This window comes from Oncorhynchus masou, chromosome 7 (genome assembly GCF_036934945.1).
Source record: "Oncorhynchus masou masou isolate Uvic2021 chromosome 7, UVic_Omas_1.1, whole genome shotgun sequence".
NCBI classification, from domain to species: domain Eukaryota; kingdom Metazoa; phylum Chordata; class Actinopteri; order Salmoniformes; family Salmonidae; genus Oncorhynchus; species Oncorhynchus masou.
Genome location: NC_088218.1, coordinates 13467470 through 13490167, shown reverse-complemented (window position 1 = coordinate 13490167; position 22698 = coordinate 13467470). Strand labels below are relative to the sequence as shown.

At 46.2% G+C, this 22698-nt stretch overlaps 1 protein-coding gene across 1 annotated transcript in view; it reads left to right on the top strand.

Moving 5' to 3' along the window:
* Positions 1–22698, top strand: part of LOC135543314 (histone deacetylase 4-like) — a 92142-nt gene that overhangs the window by 7403 nt on the left and 62041 nt on the right. The window contains exons 3-5 of the mRNA XM_064970490.1: positions 6366–6437; positions 19258–19532; positions 22630–22698. The exon at positions 22630–22698 is cut by the window's right edge and continues 82 nt beyond it. Coding sequence (XP_064826562.1) covers positions 6366–6437; positions 19258–19532; positions 22630–22698 — 416 coding nt within the window. The remainder of the gene's footprint in view (positions 1–6365; positions 6438–19257; positions 19533–22629) is intronic.

Genomic DNA, 22698 nt, shown 5'->3' with positions numbered 1-22698 from the left:
CTGTTGACAGGGTGATGTGGTTGGATGAGGTCATTCAGTCCCGGGAGAGGGGTGTGGGTTGGGACAGACAGAGGGCCCTGCTGTACTCGGACAGGTGGTATAGTCTGGGATGTAACTGAGGAATGGCAGGGCCAGCATCTCAGAAACGGAACCATTGTGACATTGGGTGCGTGCGTGTGCATTTGTACGTACTGGTAAGTGTCCAACCAGATTTTTTTTTCTGTCAAAATGCACATCTTCAGCTTCTCTTGCCAAATGTCCTCGTTGCACCCAATGACCATTGACAATAACTTCTGACAGACCTTCCAGCCTGACAGATTGTCCTCTCCCTCACCAAGAATTGGCTTAGGCCTACTTTGGCCTGGTCCACTCTAGCCTCCCCCAGCCCAACACATCCAGGACAAGGGGTTATGTCCTGCCTGGGTGAAACCGCCCTGGACCCTACCATCCAACCTGACTGTCGAGAGTAAGGCTCCACTGGGTGTCCCGCCCCCCTTAAACAAACACCCCATTATGGGCTCCATAGTGGGGCCTTGTCCCTCTGCCTGTTCCTCGGCTCTGTTTTTAATTGGCATTAGGCTAGAGACAGTGGCGGGGGAAAGGAGATAATGAGAGGAAAGAGTCTCTTTGTGTGTCCGAGCCGCCTGAGGCCTTTATGTCCCTAACTCCACACAGAGAGAAACCGGATACAGGGTGTACTGCCAGCCGCAATTACAGTTTACACAGACGAAAGCAAACCTATTCTGGCTTTTGACATGGCCTGTCATTGTTTAGGACAGGCAAGGGGAGGAGGACGACGATATCACTGTGAGTGGAATGGATGGCTGGGTGGGTGGATGGCTGGATGCGCGATTGGTTGAAGTGCTAATTTTTAAACAATGTTTTCTTTGTTCATTGTCGGGTATCTCTTATAAGCCAGACTGACATGAAGCTAGGAGGTTCTTAGTGGCATTGCAAGGCTCGTGCCTCTTGAGTTCTGGTGGTTCTGGAAGTGTGAGGTTAATGATGGGCTTATTTACTAGGAAACTTCCCTTCTCTGATTGTCAAACCAAAGTTGGTCTTTTCAAACCAAGCCTAGCGTGTAGAGTTAGAGCCAGTCTTCCAAGGCCACACTTTTCAATGACATTTGTTCACTTATCCCCTCAATTAATATTGGCCATTTTCCTTAAATCATTCATATGCATTGTATATAGGTCACATGTTATCTAACCATGCTATGCTATGCCATGTCAAATGGCTTCTGTGATGCTGGGAAACAGAGAGATACATGCCTACTCCTCCACTCATTACCGTCCCAATGTTTCTCTGCTCTTCCTCCCAGTGTGAACGGGAACCTAAAGGTCGCCTCTGTTCACAGAACGGGTCTCTCTTTATGACAGGACGTCAGAGCCTGCCCCAGAAGTCAGGGGTCGCTGATTGTGGGCATGTTGCTATGACGTCAGATGCTGACCCCAGGAAGTAAATGTGATGGCCCTAGAGGAAGTGTCTCCTAAGGAGAGGCCTGTCTGGTTGATGGTATTGTTCCTCTGTGTGTGATCTCTCCATGGTACACACAGCGGGGAGGGGAAGTGCAACCAGTGTAATGAGACAGGAGCATCCTTCCTGACTCTGTGTGTGTGTTTGAGTGATTTACTAATGAGTGTGCATGACCGTGGACTGCAAATGGGTACATGAGGTGTGATGATACTCGTATTGCGAACAGATCAACAGATTAATAACTGCTGTATGTAAAACATTGTGTGCTGTAAATTGGACAATGTTACTCTTGATGACAACATAATGATGTTTGTTTCCAACATTAGGGCTGTTTTCTAAAGAAGTTAAATCCACTGTGTGTTTTGTTTCCTGGCCACGATACTACCGAGTATCGCCATACTGGTACCGTCCTGTCCCTAATGAGTACCAATTTATTGTAAAACACATCCCATAGCAGTCTATTTTCTTATGGGAAGAAACACAACAGTGGACAGTGTGGCTGTGGCCTCCCATGTGTGAGACTGCAGACAGTTTGGTCTAGTTAGACTACAGTACTAACAGTTTGGTCTAGTTAGACTACAGTACTAACAGTTTGGTCTCGTTAGACTATGGTACTAACAGTTTGGTCTAGTTAGACTATGGTATTAACAGTTTGGTCTAGTTAGACTACAGTACTAACAGTTTGGTCTCGTTAGACTATGGTACTAACAGTTTGGTCTAGTTAGACTACAGTACTAACAGTTTGGTCTCGTTAGACTATGGTACTAACAGTTTGGTCTAGTTAGACTACAGTACTAACAGTTTGGTCTAGTTAGACTACAGTACTAACAGTTTGGTCTAGTTAGACTACAGTACTAACAGTTTGGTCTAGTTAGACTACGGTACTAACAGTTTGGTCTCGTTAGACTAGGGTATTAACAGTTTGGTCTCGTTAGACTAGGGTATTAACAGTTTGGTCTCGTTAGACTATGGTATTAACAGTTTGGTCTAGTTAGAGACTACGGTATTAACTGTTTGGTCTAGTTAGGGACTACAGTACTAACAGTTTGGTCGAGTTAGGGACTACAGTACTAACAGTTTGGTCTAGTTAGGGACTACAGTACTAACAGTTTGGTCGAGTTAGGGACTACAGTACTAACAGTTTGGTCGAGTTAGGGACTACAGTACTAACAGTTTGGTCGAGTTAGGGACTACAGTACTAACTGTTTGGTCTAGTTAGGGAATACAGTACTAACTGTTTGGTCTAGTTAGGGACTACAGTACTAACAGTTTGGTCTAGTTAGGGACTACAGTACTAACTGTTTGGTCTAGTTAGGGACTACAGTACTAACTGTTTGTTCTAGTTAGGGACTACAGTACTAACAGTTTGGTCTAGTTAGGGACTACAGTACTAACAGTTTGGTCTAGTTAGGGACTACAGTACTAACAGTTTGGTCGAGTTAGGGACTACAGTACTAACAGTTTGGTCGAGTTAGGGACTACAGTACTAACAGTTTGGTCGAGTTAGGGACTACGGTACTACCAGTTTGGTCTAGTTAGAGACTACGGTACTACCAGTTTGGTCTAGTTAGCCACTGCGGTACTACCAGTTTGGTCTAGTTAGAGACTACGGTACTAACTGTTTGGTCTAGTTAGAGACTACGGCACTACCAGTTTGGTCTAGTTAGAGACTATGGTACTAACTGTTTGGTCTAGTTAGAGACTACGGTACTAACTGTTTGGTCTAGTTAGGGAATACAGTACTAACTGTTTGGTCTAGTTAGGGACTACAGTACTAACAGTTTGGTCTAGTTAGGGACTACAGTACTAACTGTTTGGTCTAGTTAGGGACTACAGTACTAACAGTTTGGTCGAGTTAGGGACTACAGTACTAACAGTTTGGTCTAGTTAGGGACTACAGTACTAACAGTTTGGTCGAGTTAGGGACTACAGTACTAACAGTTTGGTCGAGTTAGGGACTACAGTACTAACAGATTGGTCTAGTTAGAGACTACGGTACTAACTGTTTGGTCTAGTTAGAGACTACGGTACTAACTGTTTGGTCTAGTTAGAGACTACGGTACTAACTGTTTGGTCTAGTTAGAGACTACGGTACTAACTGTTTGGTCTAGTTAGACTACAGTATTACCAGATTGGTCTAGTTAGACTACAATACTGACCTGTTGGTCTAGTTAGACTACAGTACTACCAGATTGGTCTAGTTAGACTACGGTACTAACTGTTTGGTCTAGTTAGACTACAGTACTACCAGATTGGTCTAGTTAGACTACAATACTGACCTGTTGGTCTAGTTAGACTACAGTACTACCAGATTGGTCTAGTTAGACTACAGTACTGACCCGTTGGTCTCATTGATCGTTCTCTGGCCTCCCATCAGTATTTAAACTACTGTTTTAAACTATTTTACACATGGTTTAATTCTGCTTCAAAGTGCTGCACATAATTTAATAGAACCCCTGCCAGCAGTTCCACCTATGCACACACATTTACACCCATGCACACACACACACACACACACACACACACACACACACACACACACACACACACACACACACACACACACACACACACACACACACACACACACACACACACACTCGTGTTCATATTTATTCTGCACAGCATGGAGATGTGGTGCTTTTCATGTGGAAGGTCTTGATGAACGGTTGATTTCTTGAATCATGAGTGTTAGTGCTTTGCTGGAACAAAAGCCTGCACACCCTGTCAGGTTCTCAGGACTAGTGTTGAAGAACAGTCACCACCTCCACAGACTGATACCCTGACCAGAGCGCCCTCTTGAGGTGCAGTAGGGAATCCCCTGGTTCAGGGCTGGAAGGAAGGCCGTGTGGAGGTTTGTTCCTTTACCTTCATCTCCCTCCTCCACTTGTCGTGTGTCTGTCTCAGGTTTCAGCTGTGGTTTCCAGTGAGAATCTCTCTGTGTGTCTAACTACAGCCCACAGAGTGAGACTAAGCCAGCTGGTATAACCTTCAGCTGCTGTACCATTACAGGCTGCAGACAGACACAGGTGTCCTCATTACCTGAACCTCAGCACACAGCCATGCAAAACAGGCCCTTCACTCTAGTAGCGATGCTAACAATTCTACATGGTCGACCTGTAACGTGTGTGTGTGTGTATATATATATATATATATATATATATATATATATATACACATACATACACACACACACACACACACACACACACACCTAATTTCCATAGCAAATTCCGGCTGCAGGGAGCTGGATCATTTGGGTGTGATTTGCAGAGATATCATCTGACATTGGTCTGTGTGTGTTAGCGGTGTGTGTGTTAGCAGTGTGTCTTTGTGTATTAATGGTGTGTGTCTGTGTGTAGTCCTATAATCAGTGGATGTCAATCTGGGTCATCTGAGAGGTAAAGTGTGGGTCTGCCATCTGTCCTCTCTCTCTCTATCTCTCTCTCTCTCTCTTTCTCTCTCTCTCTCTCTCTCTCTCTCTCTCTCTCTCTCTCTCTCTCTCTCTCTCTCACTGGCCACACCTGGACTGCTCACTGTAACTCTGAAGGTAAAATACTCTACAAGGCTTTGATCACATTGTTATTTGTCATAAATGGCCTCTTTTGCACCATGTTTTGCCTCATCCTCCCTGATCTGCAAGGTGGAGCAGACATACAGACCCCCCCCCCCCCACGCACACACAGCCAGTTGAGTTAGTACTGCATGGTATAGCCCAAGGCTCTGTGTGTGTCTGGTCCAGGGAGAGCTCCAGAAATAGACCAAACACAGCTAGACGCCTGTTTTCCTGTTTCTTTCCCCCGAATGGACCCCACATTTTGTTTTCGACGCCTGTCTGTTTTTAAAGAAATTAAAGAAAGCAAAGCGCATCTTCATGGCTTGATTCAACATTATGTACGCCACTGCCAAGTGTGCTTATCTGGACAGCAAACCTGTGTGTGTGTGTGCGCGTGTGTGTGTGTGAGAGAGAGAGGGGAGATTTGTTTTTAGTTTTTGCATCTGTAGGCCATGTCCTTTTCTGAGGTGTTTTGTTGCTCCTGGCCATGTCATTATGCTCTCTGATCTCTCTAATATCGTAGCCTCTCGTTTCCCTGATTCTTTGCTTTCCCTCCTTTTTTCTTGTTGATCATTTTCTCTATAGCCCCTGTTCCCTCCCCCTCCTTTTCTCTTCATCTCAGCCCCTACCCAGTTTCCCCTCCGTCTCCCCCACCTCTCCTCTGTGGTTGGTCTATTTATAGCCCTGTCTTCCCAGGGCTCGGCTGGTACAAAAGCCTTTTCATGTTGCCACTATAATTTCAGCCTCGGTGCCTACGTACACAGACGGGAGAGAGGCATGGGCACACAGCTAGGTGTGTGTGTGTGTGTGTGTGTGCGTGCTCGCTGTACCCAAAGGGAGTGTTATTTTTACCTTTCCCCTCCTCATTTTCTCTCCCACCCTCTCCCCTTCTCTCTCCATCCCTTTCTCCCACACTTGCTATGCTGAGCACAGCCAGTTTCAACTGAGCCCAACAACCAGCCTACACACACACACACACACACACACACACACACACACACACACACACACACACACACACACACACACACACACACACACACACACACACACACACTGTCTGAGGAATGAACGGTGCCATTCCACTAAGCTTTCTTCAGGGCAGAGAACCCCTGGCATCTCAGCATGAGTTCCCAGCGTAGATTCTCTGCTGTTTCCAGGCGATTCAGGCTCTCTGGGTCCATAGCGAAGCGACGGTTGCTCCGTTAGGCTGTTCGCCTCGATGCCGCGGTGGCTCCCTCTCAGAGAGGTGTCGTTCGGTCGGTTGATTGCGGGAGGGTTGTCTCGATGTTGCGGACCATATTTGAAGCGGAGTTCTCTCCCTCTCCCACAGAAGGACTCCTGGGCAAGCTGGAGCAGCAGCTGGATGTCCTGAAGACGTCTGCCCTCAACCACATCCCCACAGGTAGGAGACCAACACATTACCTGTCTGTCTTTCATTCTGTGACTGAATGTCGACCGTTGTCTTTAGAATGTGTGTTTTTTAAAGTCTGTCTGTCACACAAAGCAAAGAGGAAAGCAATCCGGCTTTCTTGGAGGAGAAACGTTGTGTACTAAAACTGATAAGAATGCAGAAGTATTTTCATTAAAAAAACATTTGCGGGGTGTGATGTATAACTTCAGATTAAACCAAATCATTTATAGTCATGACTACTGGTTTCAATTTAATTTGCAGCAAATACTTTATGAATTTATTGTAACAAATCATCTTGCAAGGTTGCTAGCTAACTAGACTGCAAACGTTAGCACTACTAGCTTGCTAATGTTACATTAGCACTGGGTAAGTCAGACAGTTGCTATAATCACCTAGCTTACAGCTACATTAAAGTAAATCAACGTTTTGGAAATACATAACACCATCAAACCAGTTATCAAATAATGTTACCGGTTTATGCAGTTATCTAAGCCAGCCAACTAAAGTTAATTATTTTAGCCTACTAGCCTAGCCAGCCAACCCCCACGGTTGACATAGCTGAGTAAGCCAGAAAACAACTAGTCACAGGCAGGAACCCACAGAACACAACAACAAGCGGAGCTACAATAGTCAAAGAAGAACCAAGGAGAGGCCTTCAGAGGGATAGTCAGATACATATATATATATATATATATAATATATATATACACAGTACCAGTCAAAAGTTTGGACACACCTATCATTCAAGTGTGTTATTTTATTTGGACTATTTTTCTACATTGTAGAATAATAGTGAAGACACCAAAACTATGAAATAACACATGTGGAATCATGTAGTAACCAAAAAAGTGTTAAATCAAAATATATTTTAGATTCTTCAAAGCAGCTTTTCACACTCTTGGCGTTCTCTCAACCAGCTTCACCTGGAATGCTTTTCCAACCGTCTTGAAGGAGTTCCCACATATGCTGTGTACTTGTTGGCTGTTTTTTCTTCACTCTGCGGTCCAACTAATCTCAATTGGGTTGAGGTCGGTTGATTGTGAAGGCCAGGTCATCTGATGCAGCACTTCTTCACTGTCCTTCTTGGTCAAATAGCCCTTACACAGCCTGGAGGTGTGTTGGGTCATTGTCCTGTTGAAAAACAAATGATGGTCCCGTTAAGCCCAAACCAGATGGGGTGGCGTATTGCTGCAGAATGCTGTGTTAACCATGCTAGTTAAGTGTGCCTTGAATTCTAAATAAATCACTGTCACCAGCAAAGCACCCCACACCATCACACCACCTCCTCCATGCTTTATGGTGGGATCACAAATGCGGAGATCATCAGTTCACCAACTCGGAGTCTCACAAAGACACGGCAGTTGGAACCAAAAATCAGAAATTTGGACTCATAAGACCAAAGGACAGATTTCCACCGGTCTAATGTCCATTGCTCATGTTTCTTGGCCCAAGCAAGTCTCTTCTTATTGGTGTCCTTTAGTAGTGGTTTTTTTGCAGCAATTCGACCATGAAGGCCTGATTCATGCAATCTCATCTGAACAGTTGATGTTGAGATGTGTCTGTTACATGAACTCTGTGAAGAATTTATTTGGGCTGCAATTTCTGAGGCAGTTAACTCTGATGAACTTATCTTCTGCAGCAGAGTTAACTCTGGGTCTTCCTTTCCTGTGGTGGTCCTCATGAGAGCCAGTTACTTCATCAGCGCTTGATGGTTTTTGCGACTGCGCTTATAGAAACTTTCAAAGTTCTTGAAATTTTCTGTATTGACTGACTTTCATGTTTTAAAGTAATGACTATCGTTTCTCTTTGCTTATTTGAGCTGTTCTTGCCATAATATGGACTTGCTCTTTTACCAAATAGGGCTATCTACTGTATACCAACCCTACCTTGTCACAACACAACTGATTGGCTCAAATGCATTAAGAAGGAAAGAAATTCCACAAATGTACTTTTAACAAGGCACACCTGTTCATTGAAATGCATTCCAGGTGCATGAAGCTGGTTGAGAGAATGCCAAAAGTGTGCAAAGCTGTCAAGGCAAAGGGTGGCTACTTTGAAGAATCTCAAATATAAAATATATTTTGATTTGTTTAATACGTTTATGGTTACTACATGATTCCATGTGTGTTATTTCATCATTTTGATGTCTTCACTATTATTCTACAATGTAGAAAATAGTAGAAATTAAGAAAAACACTTGAATGAGTCAACTTTTGACTGATACTGTACCCATAAGTCTTAACTTCAAAATCACTGAGATCTCTTCTTCTATCCATGGTAGCCAAAATAACGGGCTACTGGGCCTTTTTATACATGACCCAGCATGATGGCATGTTAATTGCTTAATTAATTCAGGAATTTTCAATATACTTTATATCGTTTACTCAAGTGTTTCCTTTATTTTGGCAGTCTTGGTATTTAACACAAATAAGCCATCTACCACTCCTTCACCCTGTTGCCGGGCAACAAAAAAACATTTCTCTCCTTTCCTCCCGTACGGAACCATCTGTCTCCCTGTCCCCATCTGTCTCCCTGTCCCCATCTGTCTCCCTGTCCCCATCTGTCTCCCTGCCCCCGTCTCTGTTTCCCTGCCCCCGTCTCTGTTTCCCTGCCCCCGTCTCTGTTTCCCTGTCCCCGTCTCTGTCTCCCTGTCCCCGTCTCTGTCTCCCTGTCCCCGTCTCTGTCTCCCTGTCCCCGTCTCTGTCTCCCTGTCCCCGTCTCTGTCTCTCTGTCTCTCAATACAATTCAAGGGTCTTTATTGGCATGGCAAGCATGTGTTAACATTGCCAAAGCAAGTGAGGTAGATAATATATAAAGTGAAATAAACAATAAAAATTAATAGTCTCCCTCTCTCTCTCTGTCTTTCTCTCTCTCCACACCATGTGTTGTTCTTTATTCAGCTGCAGTGACACCATTAAATATTGAAATATCCCTTACTGACATCATAGAAGATTTCTGGGGACCGTTGTCATGGAAACCGTGTACGTCTTGTACTGCCGCCCACAGACCGATACGGAGAACCCCATTCAATACTCTGACTCAATGGACCTCCTCTCCTATGCTCTATGGGCACTTTTCTACTTGTATTTCTTTGTGTTCCAGAATAACAAGGCAGTAAGAGTGTACACCCAGCGGTGTGACTAGCCTGAATGGTGCAACTGCCTCATTTTAACCACAGTCATGTCCCTGGTTAGCATTGTTTAGCCCACTCATTGAAGCACGCTATATGTGGATGATGTCAGTCTCTCCAAGGCTGTTGATACAGCTTCTATAATCGGATACATTAGATCCAGGGTAGGAGTGGTAATCTTGGCTCAGATCCCCCCCATCTGTCCATTCACTATTATGTAAAAGGCTAAACTGATCCTAGATCAGTTCCTACTGTGAGATGCTTGACACATCCAGCCGCTGGTGTCCAGTTCCAGACCTTTGTCTGTGTGTAATACCCAGTGTGACCCAGCCGTCATCTGATGCCACCCCAGGATAATGCTTTGGCGTGTGGAAAACGTCTCCCATAACACACGTCTGCCCCCCCGGGCCTCTCCTCACTCAGATGTAAATCCATGTGGTTGATACACATCGAGCTCTCGAGTCGTGATGCATGGCAAAGAAAACACCTCTCCCTTAAACGGCTTATTTGTAATTTGAGAAAGGAAATGAGATTCGACCAGAGTGGTCGAGCTGTTTTGCCTGTCTGGTGTTGGTTTTCATCTCTGTTGAGTTTGATACTGAACCATGTTAATACCTGATGACCCAACTCAGAACGGGGGTCCCAACTTCCCCTGATACAGGGTCTCTGCTATCGTTGCTTTAGCCTGAATAGAGCTCGGGAAACACTGCTCCCCCAGCCTTGACACAGTTTTCTGTTCCACGGGTGAGGATGAGCGCTTTTGGAGATCAACCTCTGCTTGAACCTGTCTTCTCCCACAGACATGGAGGACAGAGCGTCCTCTCTCCTGTATGACCGTGACGTGTGCCCTCGTCCATAGATTAGTCTGGGTAGCGAGAGATGTACTCGTGCACATATGTATGGGCACCCTCATATCCTCACGTCTCACCCTTCTGTTCCTCACGTCCCACATCTCCCCCTTTCTCTCCCCCGTCCCTCTCCCGGCTGCCGCGCTGCAGACTGGGACGCTGACGTCGGCCGGAGGCCCCGGACAGGCCGGAGCATGTTGGGATGACACCCCACCTCTCTCCCTGTCTCTCTGTCACTAGAGGAACACAGACGTGTTGAGGAACTCCTCTGTCTGTAAGATGAGCTGCCAGAGGGCGGCTGCAAGACACTGACTGACAGACAGACCGGCCATTTGAGTGACTGATCTCTCATAGAGTTCCTCGTGGTTTCCTGTGGGGTGTTGGCTTGGACGTGTTGGCTCTCGTCCTCTGTCCCTCTAGGTATTAATATGAAAGCCTGGTGTACATGAACCTGCACTTATTGTCACTGTTTTGCAAAATCTCTGGTTTCCTTCATAATCATTTATCTTGAACCACCTGAAAGGTGAACGCAGACCCATCCAACCTTTGACCTTCCAGTCCCCATACAGACCACTCAGTTTCCCATCGCAGCAACCTGTGTCTGTCATGCCGTCTCTCCCTCTCCTTGTTTCGCCACCCGCCAGGCCTTGTGACAAACTTCTCACCATTCACATCTCTAAACGTGGTCAATAATATCTCCCCGGCCCATTCTGACCGGCGATAGGCAGGGCTCGGCCTGGGTTGAGCTCGACATCTATTAGACTTCATGAGTGGAGTGTTGAGCCTTTGCAATCAGACTGAGGGACATCCTCAGACAACAGGCTTTAAATCAGAGCTGCGCTTCAGAGCGAGCATTTGTACTGTCTGGTAGATCTATTTCTATCTGTGTTCTGTAATGGGAGCTGGCAGAGGGAGGGAGGGAGGGGGGAGGGGGCAGGGAGGCCCCCCAGGGGTGGTAAACACATTGTTTATCTGAGGAGAGAAGAGAAGGGTGAGGCAGAGGGAAAGAAACAGGAGAGATGTAAATAGATGGATAGAAAAGTGTGATAGAGATGTGTGTGGAGAGAGATGGAGAGAGTGGGCGAAAGAGGCTGAAAGAAAGGGGGACAGAGTGAGAAAGAAGAGAGAGAGTAGTAGTGGTTGTTTGTATGGAGTGTTGGAGGGAGTCTGTTTGGTGTAATGAATAAGCCAAGTCACTACTGAATAATCTATGGCTCACATGGCGGGGAGCTTCCCCCGTGGAAGCTGAAAATAGGAAGAGAGAACAGGGGGAAAACGGTGAAAGGTCTCAGCCACCTCCCTCCACATCTCTCCATCTATTTCTCAGGTTTTTCTCTCTCTTCATTTGAGGTACTGTTGCACATGCTGTATGCATGGAGCCGTGAACTGTTATGAATGTTTATTGCAGGTTATATAATGCATTGTAAGGTCTAATAATGCATTGATAGAATGAACTATAAATGCTTTAATATCATCCATTATAAACCAGTAGCTGATAAGGGGTGTTACCAAAATGTATTTGCATCAGAAATAATTCCTCTTGTAAATAAAATGAGTGGAATTCCTGGGTAAGACGGTAGGATTTTACACAAGACACAGTTGAGAGGCTTTCAAAGCCGTTTAGATGAAGGAGGAAAAAACTCTGTCTTCCTGCCAGCCGTGTTTTGGTGCAGGTAGGTTATTGTGTAAGAACTACTTTTGGAGGGCTTTCTTTACTGTAAGCACAGTGTGTCTGCACCAGAGTGCACGTTGGCCCTTGTTTTGGTGCAGGTAGGTTACTGTGTAAGAACTACTTTTGGAGGGCTTTCTTTACTGTAAGCACAGTGTGTCTGCACCAGAGTCCACGTTGGCCCTTGTTTTGGTGCAGGTAGGTTACTGTGTAAGAACTACTTTTGGAGGGCTTTCTTTACTGTAAGCACAGTGTGTCTGCACCAGAGTCCACGTTGGCCCTTGTTTTGGTGCAGGTAGGTTATTGTGTAAGAACTACTTTTGGAGGGCTTTCTTTACTGTAAGCACAGTGTGTCTGCACCAGAGTGCACGTTGGCCCTTGTTTTGGTGCAGGTAGGTTACTGTGTAAGAACTACTTTTGGAGGGCTTTCTTTACTGTAAGCACAGTGTGTCTGCACCAGAGTCCACGTTGGCCCTTGTTTTGGTGCAGGTAGGTTATTGTGTAAGAACTACTTTTGGAGGGCTTTCTTTACTGTAAGCACAGTGTGTCTGCACCAGAGTCCACGTTGGCCCTTGTTTTGGTGCAGGTAGGTTACTGTGTAAGAACTACTTTTGGAGGGCTTTCTTTACTGTAAGCACAGTGTGTCTGCACCAGAGTCCACGCTGGCCCTGGTTTTGGTGCAGGTAGGTTATTGTGTAAGAACTACTTTTGGAGGGCTTTCTTTACTGTAAGCACAGTGTGTCTGCACCAGAGTCCACGTTGGCCCTTGTTTTGGTGCAGGTAGGTTATTGTGTAAGAACTACTTTTGGAGGGCTTTCTTTACTGTAAGCACAGTGTGTCTGCACCAGAGTCCACGTTGGCCCTTGTTTTGGTGCAGGTAGGTTACTGTGTAAGAACTACTTTTGGAGGGCTTTCTTTACTGTAAGCACAGTGTGTCTGCACCAGAGTCCACGTTGGCCCTTGTTTTGGTGCAGGTAGGTTACTGTGTAAGAACTACTTTTGGAGGGCTTTCTTTACTGTAAGCACAGTGTGTCTGCAGCAGAGTGCACGTTGGCCCTTGTTTTGGTGCAGGTAGGTTACTGTGTAAGAACTACTTTTGGAGGGCTTTCTTTACTGTAAGCACAGTGTGTCTGCACCAGAGTGCACGTTGGCCCTTGTTTTGGTGCAGGTAGGTTACTGTGTAAGAACTACTTTTGGAGGGCTTTCTTTAACTTAATGCACAGTGTGTCTGCACCAGAGCCACGGGGAGTTTTGGTGCAGATATCAACGTTTATAAATAAGTAAATAAGTGGCTTTCTTTATAAATAAAGTGTGTCTGCACCAGAGTCACATAGTCAGGCCCTTGTTTTGGTGCAGGTAATGTGAAGAACTACTTTTGGAGGGTTTCTTTACTGTAGACAGTGTGTCTGCACCAGAGTGCCTGCATGGCCCTTGTTTTGGTGCAGGTAGGTTACTGTGTAAGAACTACTTTTGAGGGCTTTCTTTACTGTAAGCACAGGTGTCTGCACCAGAGTGCACGCTGGCCCTTAAATTGGTGCAGGTAGGTTATTGTGTAAGAACTACTTTGGAGGGCTTTCTTTACTGTAAGCACAGTGTGTCTGCACCAGAGTCCACGTTGGCCTTGTTTTGGTGCAGGTAGGTTATTGTGTAAGAACTACTTTTGGAGGGCTTTCTTTACTGTAAGCACAGTGTGTCTGCACCAGAGTCCACGTTGGCCCTTGTTTTGGTGCACTTAGAGTGTAAGAACTACTTTTTCAGGGAACCTTTACTGTAAGAATAGTGTACTTTTGGAGGGCTTTCTTTACTGTAAGCACAGTGTGTCTGCACCAGAGTGCACACTGTTGGGTGTTTTCTAGAGGGGGTGCAGGTCAGGTTAGTGAAGAACAAGAATACTTTTGGAGGGCTTTCTTTACTGTAAGCACAGTGTGTCTGCACCAGAGTGCACGTTGGCCCTTGTTTTGGTGCAGGTAGGTTACTGGTAAGAACTACTTTTGGAGGGCTTTCTTTACTGTAAGCACAGTGTGTCTGCACCAGAGTGCACGTTGGCCCTTGTTTTGGTGCAGGTAGGTTACTGTGTAAGAACTACTTTTGGAGGGCTTTCTTTACTGTAAAACAGTGTGTCTGCACCAGAGTGCACAGGCCCTTGTTTTGGTGCAGGTAGGTTACTGTGTAAGAACTACTTTTGGAGGGCTTTCTTTACTGTAAGCACAGTGTGTCTGCACCAGAAAGCACATTGGCTGTTTTGAAAGTGCAGGTAGGTTACAGTGTGAAGAACTACTTTTGAGGGCTTTCTTTACTGTAAGCACAGTGTCCTGCACCAGAGTGCACGTTGGCCCTTGTTTTGGTGGAGGATAGGTTAGGGTGTAAGAACTAGGAGGGCTTTCTTTATGTAAGCACAGTGTGTCACTACCAGAGTGCACGTTGATGTTTTGGTGTCAGGTAGGTATATGTGTAAGAACTACTTTTGGAGGGCTTTCTTTAAAGTAAATAAGTGTGTCTGCACCAGAGTGCTTGGCCCTTGTTTTGGTGCTCTATCTGTGTAAGAACTACTTTGGAGGGCTTTCTTTACTGTAAGCACTCTGTCTGCACAAATGAGTCACGTTGGCCCTTGTTTTGGTGCAGGTAGGTTTCTGTGTAAGAACTACTTTCTGGAGGGCTTTCTTTACTGTAAGCACAGTGTTCTGCTGTCTCTGGCCCTGTTTTGTGTCTCTACTTTTGGGGCTTTCTTTACTGTTTCTCTGTCTAGTTTCTCTGTCTACTTTGGAGGGCTTTCTTGTCTCATGTTTCTCTGTGTCAATTTCTCTTTACTGTCTGCTGTGAAGTTTCTCTTGGCCCTTGTTTTGGTGCAGGTAGGTTATTGTGTCTACTTTGTTTCTCTGTCACAGTGTGTCTGCAAGAGTGCACAAAGAACTGTTTTGGAGGGTGTGTTCTCTGTGTCTGCACCAGAGTGACGGGCCCTTGTTTTGGTGCAGGTTTCTGTGTAAGAACTACTTTTGTTTCTTTACTGTAAGCTCTCTCTGTTTCTCTGTCCAGAGTCACGTTGGCCCTGTTTTGGTGCAGGTAGGTTATTGTGTAAGAACTCTTTCTTTCTTTGTGTCTCTGTGTCTGCACCAGAGTGCACGTTGGCCCTTGTTTTGGTGCAGGTAGGTTACTGTCTCTGTTACTGTCTAAGAACTACTTTTGTTTCTTTACTGTAAGCACTGTGTTCTCTGTCTGCACGTTGGCCCTGTTTTGGTGCTGTCTCTCTGTAAGAACTCTGTCTCTCTCTGTTTCTCTGTCTCTCTTTCTGTTTCTCTGTCTCTTTCTGTCAGTGTGTCTGCTCTGTTTCTCTACTGTGTCTTTCTTGTTTCTCTGTCTGCTCTGTGTAAGAGTTTTGGAGGGCTCTGTAAGCAGAGTGTGTCTGCACCAGTCTGCACGTTGGCCCTTGTTTCTGGTGCAGGTAGGTTACTGTGTAAGAACTACTTTTGGAGGGCTTTCTCTGTCACAGTGTGTCTGCTCTGTCTTCTCCTGTTTTCTGTGTGTCTCTCTGTTTCTCTGTCTCTCTCTGTTTCTCTGTTCTTTACTGTTTCTCAGTGTGTCTGCACCAGAAAGTCCCTGTGACTGTTTCTCTGTCTCTCTTTGTTTCTCTGTCTCACCTCTGAGTCTCTGTTTCTAGTCTGTGGCCCTTGTTTTCTGCAGGTCTTCTTGTGTCTACTGTGTCTCTCTCTGTTTCTCTGTCTGTCTCTCTGTTTCTCTGTCTTTACTGTAAGCTCTTTTCTTTTCTGACTCTCAAGAACTACAGGAGGGTCTTCTCTGAGTGCACGTTGGCCCTTGTTTTGGTGCAGGTAGGTTGCTTGTGGTAAGAACTGAGATGATCACAGGCTGTACCAGTCAAATATGGCTGCACCATGTAAATTGATCCTTTGTTTTGGTGCAGGTAGGTTACTGTGTAAGAAACTATTATGAGGGGTAAGCACAGTGTGTGTGTCTCTCTGTTTTGGTGCAGGACAGAAGGTTACTGTGTCTACTGGTCTTTCTGTAATGCTGTGCTTGACTGTGTTTGGGAGGTAGGTTACTGTCAAGAATTGGGGTAAGCACAGTGTGTCTGCACCAGAGTGCATATTGTTTTTGAGAGGAAAGTGGGATACAGGCGTGGTTATCTCCGTGAACTTAATGCAAGTGTTGACGTCACCGCGAGCCAGAACATTCTAGATTCAATTTTAAATAATTAAATAAGTGGCTCCCTATGTTAAATCGTGTGAAGACGTCACATAGTCTGCTTGTTGCTGAAATGGAATCGAAGCTTGTCACCGTGGTTTAAAACAAGCACAGTGGTGTCTATAACAGCCTGTATGCTTATAGTTTGTGCGGAAGCCTGTGGCCTGGCCAGACTGAACCCTGTTTCTCTGTCCTTCCCCTCTGTCCTTCCACTGTCCCAGAAATCAATGCTCTGTGATGTAGAACACAACTGGAAGTTTCTCTTACGTTCCGAGACAAGATAATCAACTCTAACACAAAGGGGGTGTGTTACCACGAAAAGGGGGTCTCTAAACAACCATAAAAAACCCTTATCCTTAATTTTCTTGAGGCTATCTTTCAAATTTCTACGAACCGTGATCTGACAGAATTGAGAGCTGTTGTATCTCTGCGTGTGTGTTGTGTGTGTGTGTGTCGCCAGAGCAATGTCCAACACTGTTTGTATTTCTAGAGGGGAAAACTTACAGTGTCAACAATAGAAGACACAGAAACTGTTTTTGTCCTCCGTCCACTCTGTATCACAAGGTTAGTGGTTCCAGGAAATGGAGGAGCAGCAGAATAAACAGTTTCACATACAACTGCCCTGTGATGTCACCACCAGAACACCAGGAGCACAAGGTTGGTAAAAAGAGTTTAGGGGAAGGGGAGTGGACTGCAGCATGGGTAAAGGCAAGGAGGAACACATACAAAGCTGTATATGCCCAGTGTTGAACAAGCAGCACTGAGGTTAGGGAGGAGGAAAGACTGACAGAAATATACAATAGGTTTCACATCAAAGCTGTTTATGTCCTTCTAATTCACCTAAGACCAGCTGCACAAGGTTAATGCCCTATTCTGATAGGAGTTAAAAAAGGAAAACGTTTACGCCATGCTGCTCACTAATAGGTTTCAATACAAACTGTATATGTTTCCACCTAACACCAGCAGCACAAGGTTAGTTCCTTAGGGTTGAAAACTCTACAGCATCTTCACAATAGGTTTCTCTCAAACTGTTTATGTCCCACTGTTTCCAGTAGCTCAAGGTTTCTGAGTTAGGGGAAAACTTTTCTCATCTTCACAATAGGTTTCACATACAAACTGTTTATGTCTCTCTCTCTGTTTCCAGCAGCACAAGGTTAGTGAGTTTCTCTGTCTCTCTTACTGTTTCTCTGTCTTCTCTGGTTTCACATACAAACTGTATATGTCTCACCTGTTTCTCTGCACCAGTTTCACAAGGTTAGGTCTCTTAAAGTCATCTTCACAATAGGTTTCTTTCATACAAACTATATCTGTCCCACCTAACACCAGCAGCACAGCATACAATAGGTTTCACAACTGAGGTTAGTCAATTAGGGAAACTTACAGTCATCTTCACAATAGGTTTCACATAAAAACTGTATATGTCCCACCTAACACCAGTCGCACAAGCTGTTACTGTGAGTTAGGGAAAACTTACAGCATCTTCACAATAGGTTTCACATACAAACTGTATATGTCCCACCTAACACCAGCAGCACAAGGTTAGAAGGCTGAGTTAGGGAAAACTTACAGCATCTTCATCAATAGGTTTCACATACAAACTGTATATGTCCCACCTAAAACACCTGTTTTAGCACAAGGTTAGGGTTGTGTTTCGGAAACTTGCAGCATCTTCACAATAGGTTTCGTTGAGACAAGATAAAACTACTAACAATTGTCCACATCTTCAAATACAAACTGTATTCCCAAAAGGGGGTAAAATAAACAAATAAAATAAACAAATAAAAAAAATGCCTATGTCCCATCTGGTTTTTAGGGAAAATTACAACATCTTCACAATAGGTTTCACATACAAACTGTATATGTCCCACCTAACACCAGCAGCACAAGGTTAGTGAGTTAGGGGAAAACTTACAGCATCTTCACAATAGGTTTCACATACAAACTGTATATGTCCCAACTCAAATGCTTCCCAAAAAGAACATGATCGCTGTGGAAAAACCTTTGTTTTGATTGGTGATTTTTCTGCGTATCGCCAAGTCCCATCAGGTAGCCTGGTTTCATCAGGTAGCCTGGTTTCATCAGGTAGCCTGGTTTCATCAGGTAGCCTGGTTTCATCAGGTAGCCTGGTTTCATCAGGTAGCCTGGTTTCATCAGGTAGCCTGGTTTCATCAGGTAGCCTGGTTTCATCAGGTAGCCTGGTTTCATCAGGTAGTTTCCTGGTTTCATCAGGTAGCCTGGTTTCATCAGGTAGCCTGGTTTCAGATGTGTCCATGTAAACAGGATTATAATGGAAATGGTTCTTCTTGAAAAGCATGTCGACGTGATCTGACTTCACTACTATTGTGTGCGTGTAACCGTACTCATTCATCTGATCAACCCAGAGACTGTGTCTGCCTTTAGTGTGTGTTGTGTGGATGAGTCTTTAGGCCTGTGTGTGTGTGACTGTGTTTGTGTGTGACTGTGTGTGCTGCACCTAGTGTGGGTGTTAGCCTAACACGATTAAGACAGCGTTTCATGCAAACATATCTGGCTGTCTGGCACGCTGTTGGGAAAACTTGTAGATAAATAATCGTCCAATCGCGACTATTTATTCAGATTTAATGGGGAGGAAGCCGTGCGATTGGAGGCCTTCCTGTAGCAGTGCTTTCTGGGGGTGGTTGGCCAGGGCTGAAGTCTCCTCCACCACGCCACAGTTCAATGCAGTCTTTGTGAGAGGAGTGCTACACTTCATGTTTGACTTATCAGGGCCAGATGGACAGTACTGTGAAGGGGCTCTCTGTGCTGATAAGGATGCTGTGTGTGTGTGTGTGTGTGTGTGTGTGTGTGTGTGTGTGTGTGTGTGTGTGTGTGTGTGCGTACAGAATGTGATGGCTGTTTTATTTTATCTACTTGGGTCCCATCATTTAGTCTTTTTTCATTATTCAATATGCATGGACTACCATTCTGTCTCTCTGTTCCTCTCTCCAGTGGACATTAACTCTGCCCTGCCCCTGCGTCTGCCCCCGGCTGCCATCCCCATGGACCTACGCATTGACCAGCACCATCACCAGCAGCAGCTGTCCATGTCTCCTTCTGCAGCCCAGGCATCTGCAGCCCAGGCCAGAGAGCAGCAGCTGCAGCAGGAGCTCCTGTCCCTGAAACAGAAACAACAGATTCAGAGACAGCACCTCATCGCTGAGTTCCAGAGGCAACATGAGCAGCTCAACCGCCAGCATGAAGCCCAGCTACAGGAACATGTTAAGGTGGGGAGGGAGGGAGGGTGAGTGGGAGGGAGGAGGAGTGAGGGAGGGACTCCACTCCAGAAGCATGTCAAGAAAGACAGTCATTTCCCTCTCATACATGTCTAAACTAGATCTCTCTCCATGCGGCAGAAGCCTTTCAGCCCTATGATATTTGCCCTGCTCTTGGGTCAGTGTTTGGGCCTGTAAGTGATCTAGATTCTGGAGATTGAAGGGCTGAGGGCTGATCCCAGTACAGTGCTAACAGCACAAGGGCTCCTTTGGCCTGTGGTGGGGCTGGAAGACCACTCAGGTAGCAGAGAGTGACGCAAAGCCAAGGCAGGGAGGCCCAGGCTCAATCAGCCCCATTCAGAGCCTGTATACACACACACCGAGACCTGCAGCACACACACCGAGACCTGCAGCACACACACCGAGACCTGCAGCACACACACCGAGACCTGCAGCACACACACCGAGACCTGCAGCACACACACCGAGACCTGCAGCACACACACCGAGACCTGCAGCACACACACCAAGACCTGCAGGAGTGGTACCGAGAGAGCACACACGAGCACACACACTGAGACCTGCAGCACAAGACATGGAGACCTGCAGTTTTCCACACACCTTTATAGAACCTGCAGCACACACACCGAAATGCAGCAAAGGCTGGACACACACCGAGACTGAAGCACACACACCAGACCTTGCAGCACACACACACCGAGACCTGCAGCACACAACCATACCGAGACCTGCAGCACACTTCTGTCACCGAGACCTCAGCTCACACACCCATAGACTGCAGCACACACACGAGACCTTGCAGTCACACACCCTTGACCTGCAACACACACACCGAGACCTGCAGCACACACACCATCCAAGGCAATAACAGCATCACACACAAAGACCTGCAGCACACAATCAAACACCGAGCACCTACTAAGGAGAGAGAGCAGCACAACACCGAGACCTAGAGCCATGGTACACACCGAGACCTGCAGCACACACACCTCTGCCTATCACCTATCAACAAGACAGGTCAAGGAGTGGGAAAGAAAGTAGGAGACAGACACTGGTGGATTGGAAAGAGGAAGACATGGAATCTGGTTGTTTTCCCTGTATACCTCTATAGAACTCTTTAGGTTAAGGTGTCTCCCCTTAAATGCACCAAACGCTGGATTCCAGACTGAAAGCACTCCCTTCCATCTGCCCTTGAATATTGAAAGGGGTAGTAAGTTTGTTCCCTATCCAAAACCATACCGTGCCTGCCTGCTGCTCTTCTGTCACGCACCTCCTCACCTCCCATATGAATGTATCCATCAGCAGGACTCTTGTTCCAGTCACCTTCCCTTGAATGGTGAACACCTGCATGTCCTCGCTAGCAGGCGCTTATTTAACACACTAAACCATCCAAGGCAATAACAAACATCCCCCACAAAATACGGCCAATCAAATTAATCAAATATTGGAGTTGGGCACTCTACTAAGGATGTTGTGGATAACAGTGTGTTCTAATGCAGGAGCTCCTGGCCCAGAATGTTGTAGAGGGTCCATGGTACGTACAGAGAGGAAAGGTTATTCCCCTCCATGCAGCATCACGTATTGACTGGAGTGGTCTGGCTCCTGTAAACATGCTGGGGACATTTGCATGGACAGTGATTGGGCTGAGGCTGAATAGATGTGTTGTGATAGTGTGCAGGTGACCAAGCAGGATGTTCACCCAGGGTCTAAATGGTGAACATGTGTTCCCCTCATGCAGCACCAGCAGGAGCTCCTGGCCCAGGATGTTGTAGTAACGTTGTGTTGCCCCCTCATGCAGCACCAGCAGGAGCTCCTGGCCCAGGATGTTGTAGTAATGTTGTAGTAATGTTGTGTTCCCCTCATGCAGCACCAGCAGGAGCTCCTGGCCCAGGATGTTGTAGTAACGTTGTGTTCCACACCATGCAGCACCAGCAGGAGCTCCTGGCCCAGGATGTTGTATTAACGTTGTAGTAATGTTGTGTTCCCCTCATGCAGCACCAGCAGGAGCTCCTGGCCCAGGATGTTGTAGTAATGTTGTGTTCCCCTCCATGCAGCACCAGCAGGAGCTCCTGGCCCAGGATGTTGTATTAACGTTGTAGTAATGTTGTGTTCCCCTCATGCATCACCAGCAGGAGCTCCTGGCCCAGGATGTTGTAGTAATGTTGTGTTCCCCTCCATGCAGCACCAGCAGGGGTTCCTGGCCCAGGATGTTGTGGTAACGTTGTAGTAACGTTGTGTTCCCCTCATGCAGGAGCTCCTGGCTCAGGATGTTGTAGTAACGTTGTGTTCCCCTCATGCAGGAGCTCCTGGCTCAGAATGTTGTAGTAACGTTGTGTTCCCCTCCTTGCAGCATCAGCAGGAGCTCCTGGCCCAGGATGTTGTAGTAACGTTGTAGTAACGTTGTGTTCCCCTCATGCAGCACCAGCAGGAGCTCCTGGCCCAGGATGTTGTAGTAATGTTATAGTAACATTGTGTTCCCCTCATGCAGCACCAGCAGGAGCTCCTGGCCCAGGATGTTGTATTAACGTTGTAGTAATGTTGTGTTCCCCTCATGCAGCATCAGCAGGAACTCCTGGCCCAGGATGTTGTAGTAATGTTGTAGTAACATTGTGTTCCCCTCATGCAGCACCAGCAGGAGCTCCTGGCCCAGGATGTTGTAGTAACGTTGTAGTAACGTTGTGTTCCCCTCATGCAGCATCAGCAGGAGCTCCTGGCCCAGGATGTTGTAGTAATGTTGTAGTAATGTTGTGTTCCCCTCATGCAGCACCAGCAGGAGCTCCTGGCCCAGGATGTTGTAGTAATGTTGTAGTAATGTTGTGTTCCCCTCATGCAGCACCAGCATGAGCTCCTGGCCCAGGATGTTGTAGTAACGTTGTGTTCCCCTCATGCAGCACCAGCAGGAGCTCCTGGCCCAGGATGTTGTAGTAATGTTGTAGTAATGTTGTGTTCCCCTCATGCAGCACCAGCAGGAGCTCCTGGCCCAGAATGTTGTAGTAACGTTGTTTTCCCCTCCATGCAGCATCAGCAGGAGCTCCTGGCCCAGGATGTTGTAGTAATGTTGTAGTAACGTTGTGTTCCCCTCATGCAGCACCAGCAGGAGCTCCTGGCCCTGAAACATCAGCAGGAGCTGTTGGAGCACCAGAGGAAGATGGAGAAG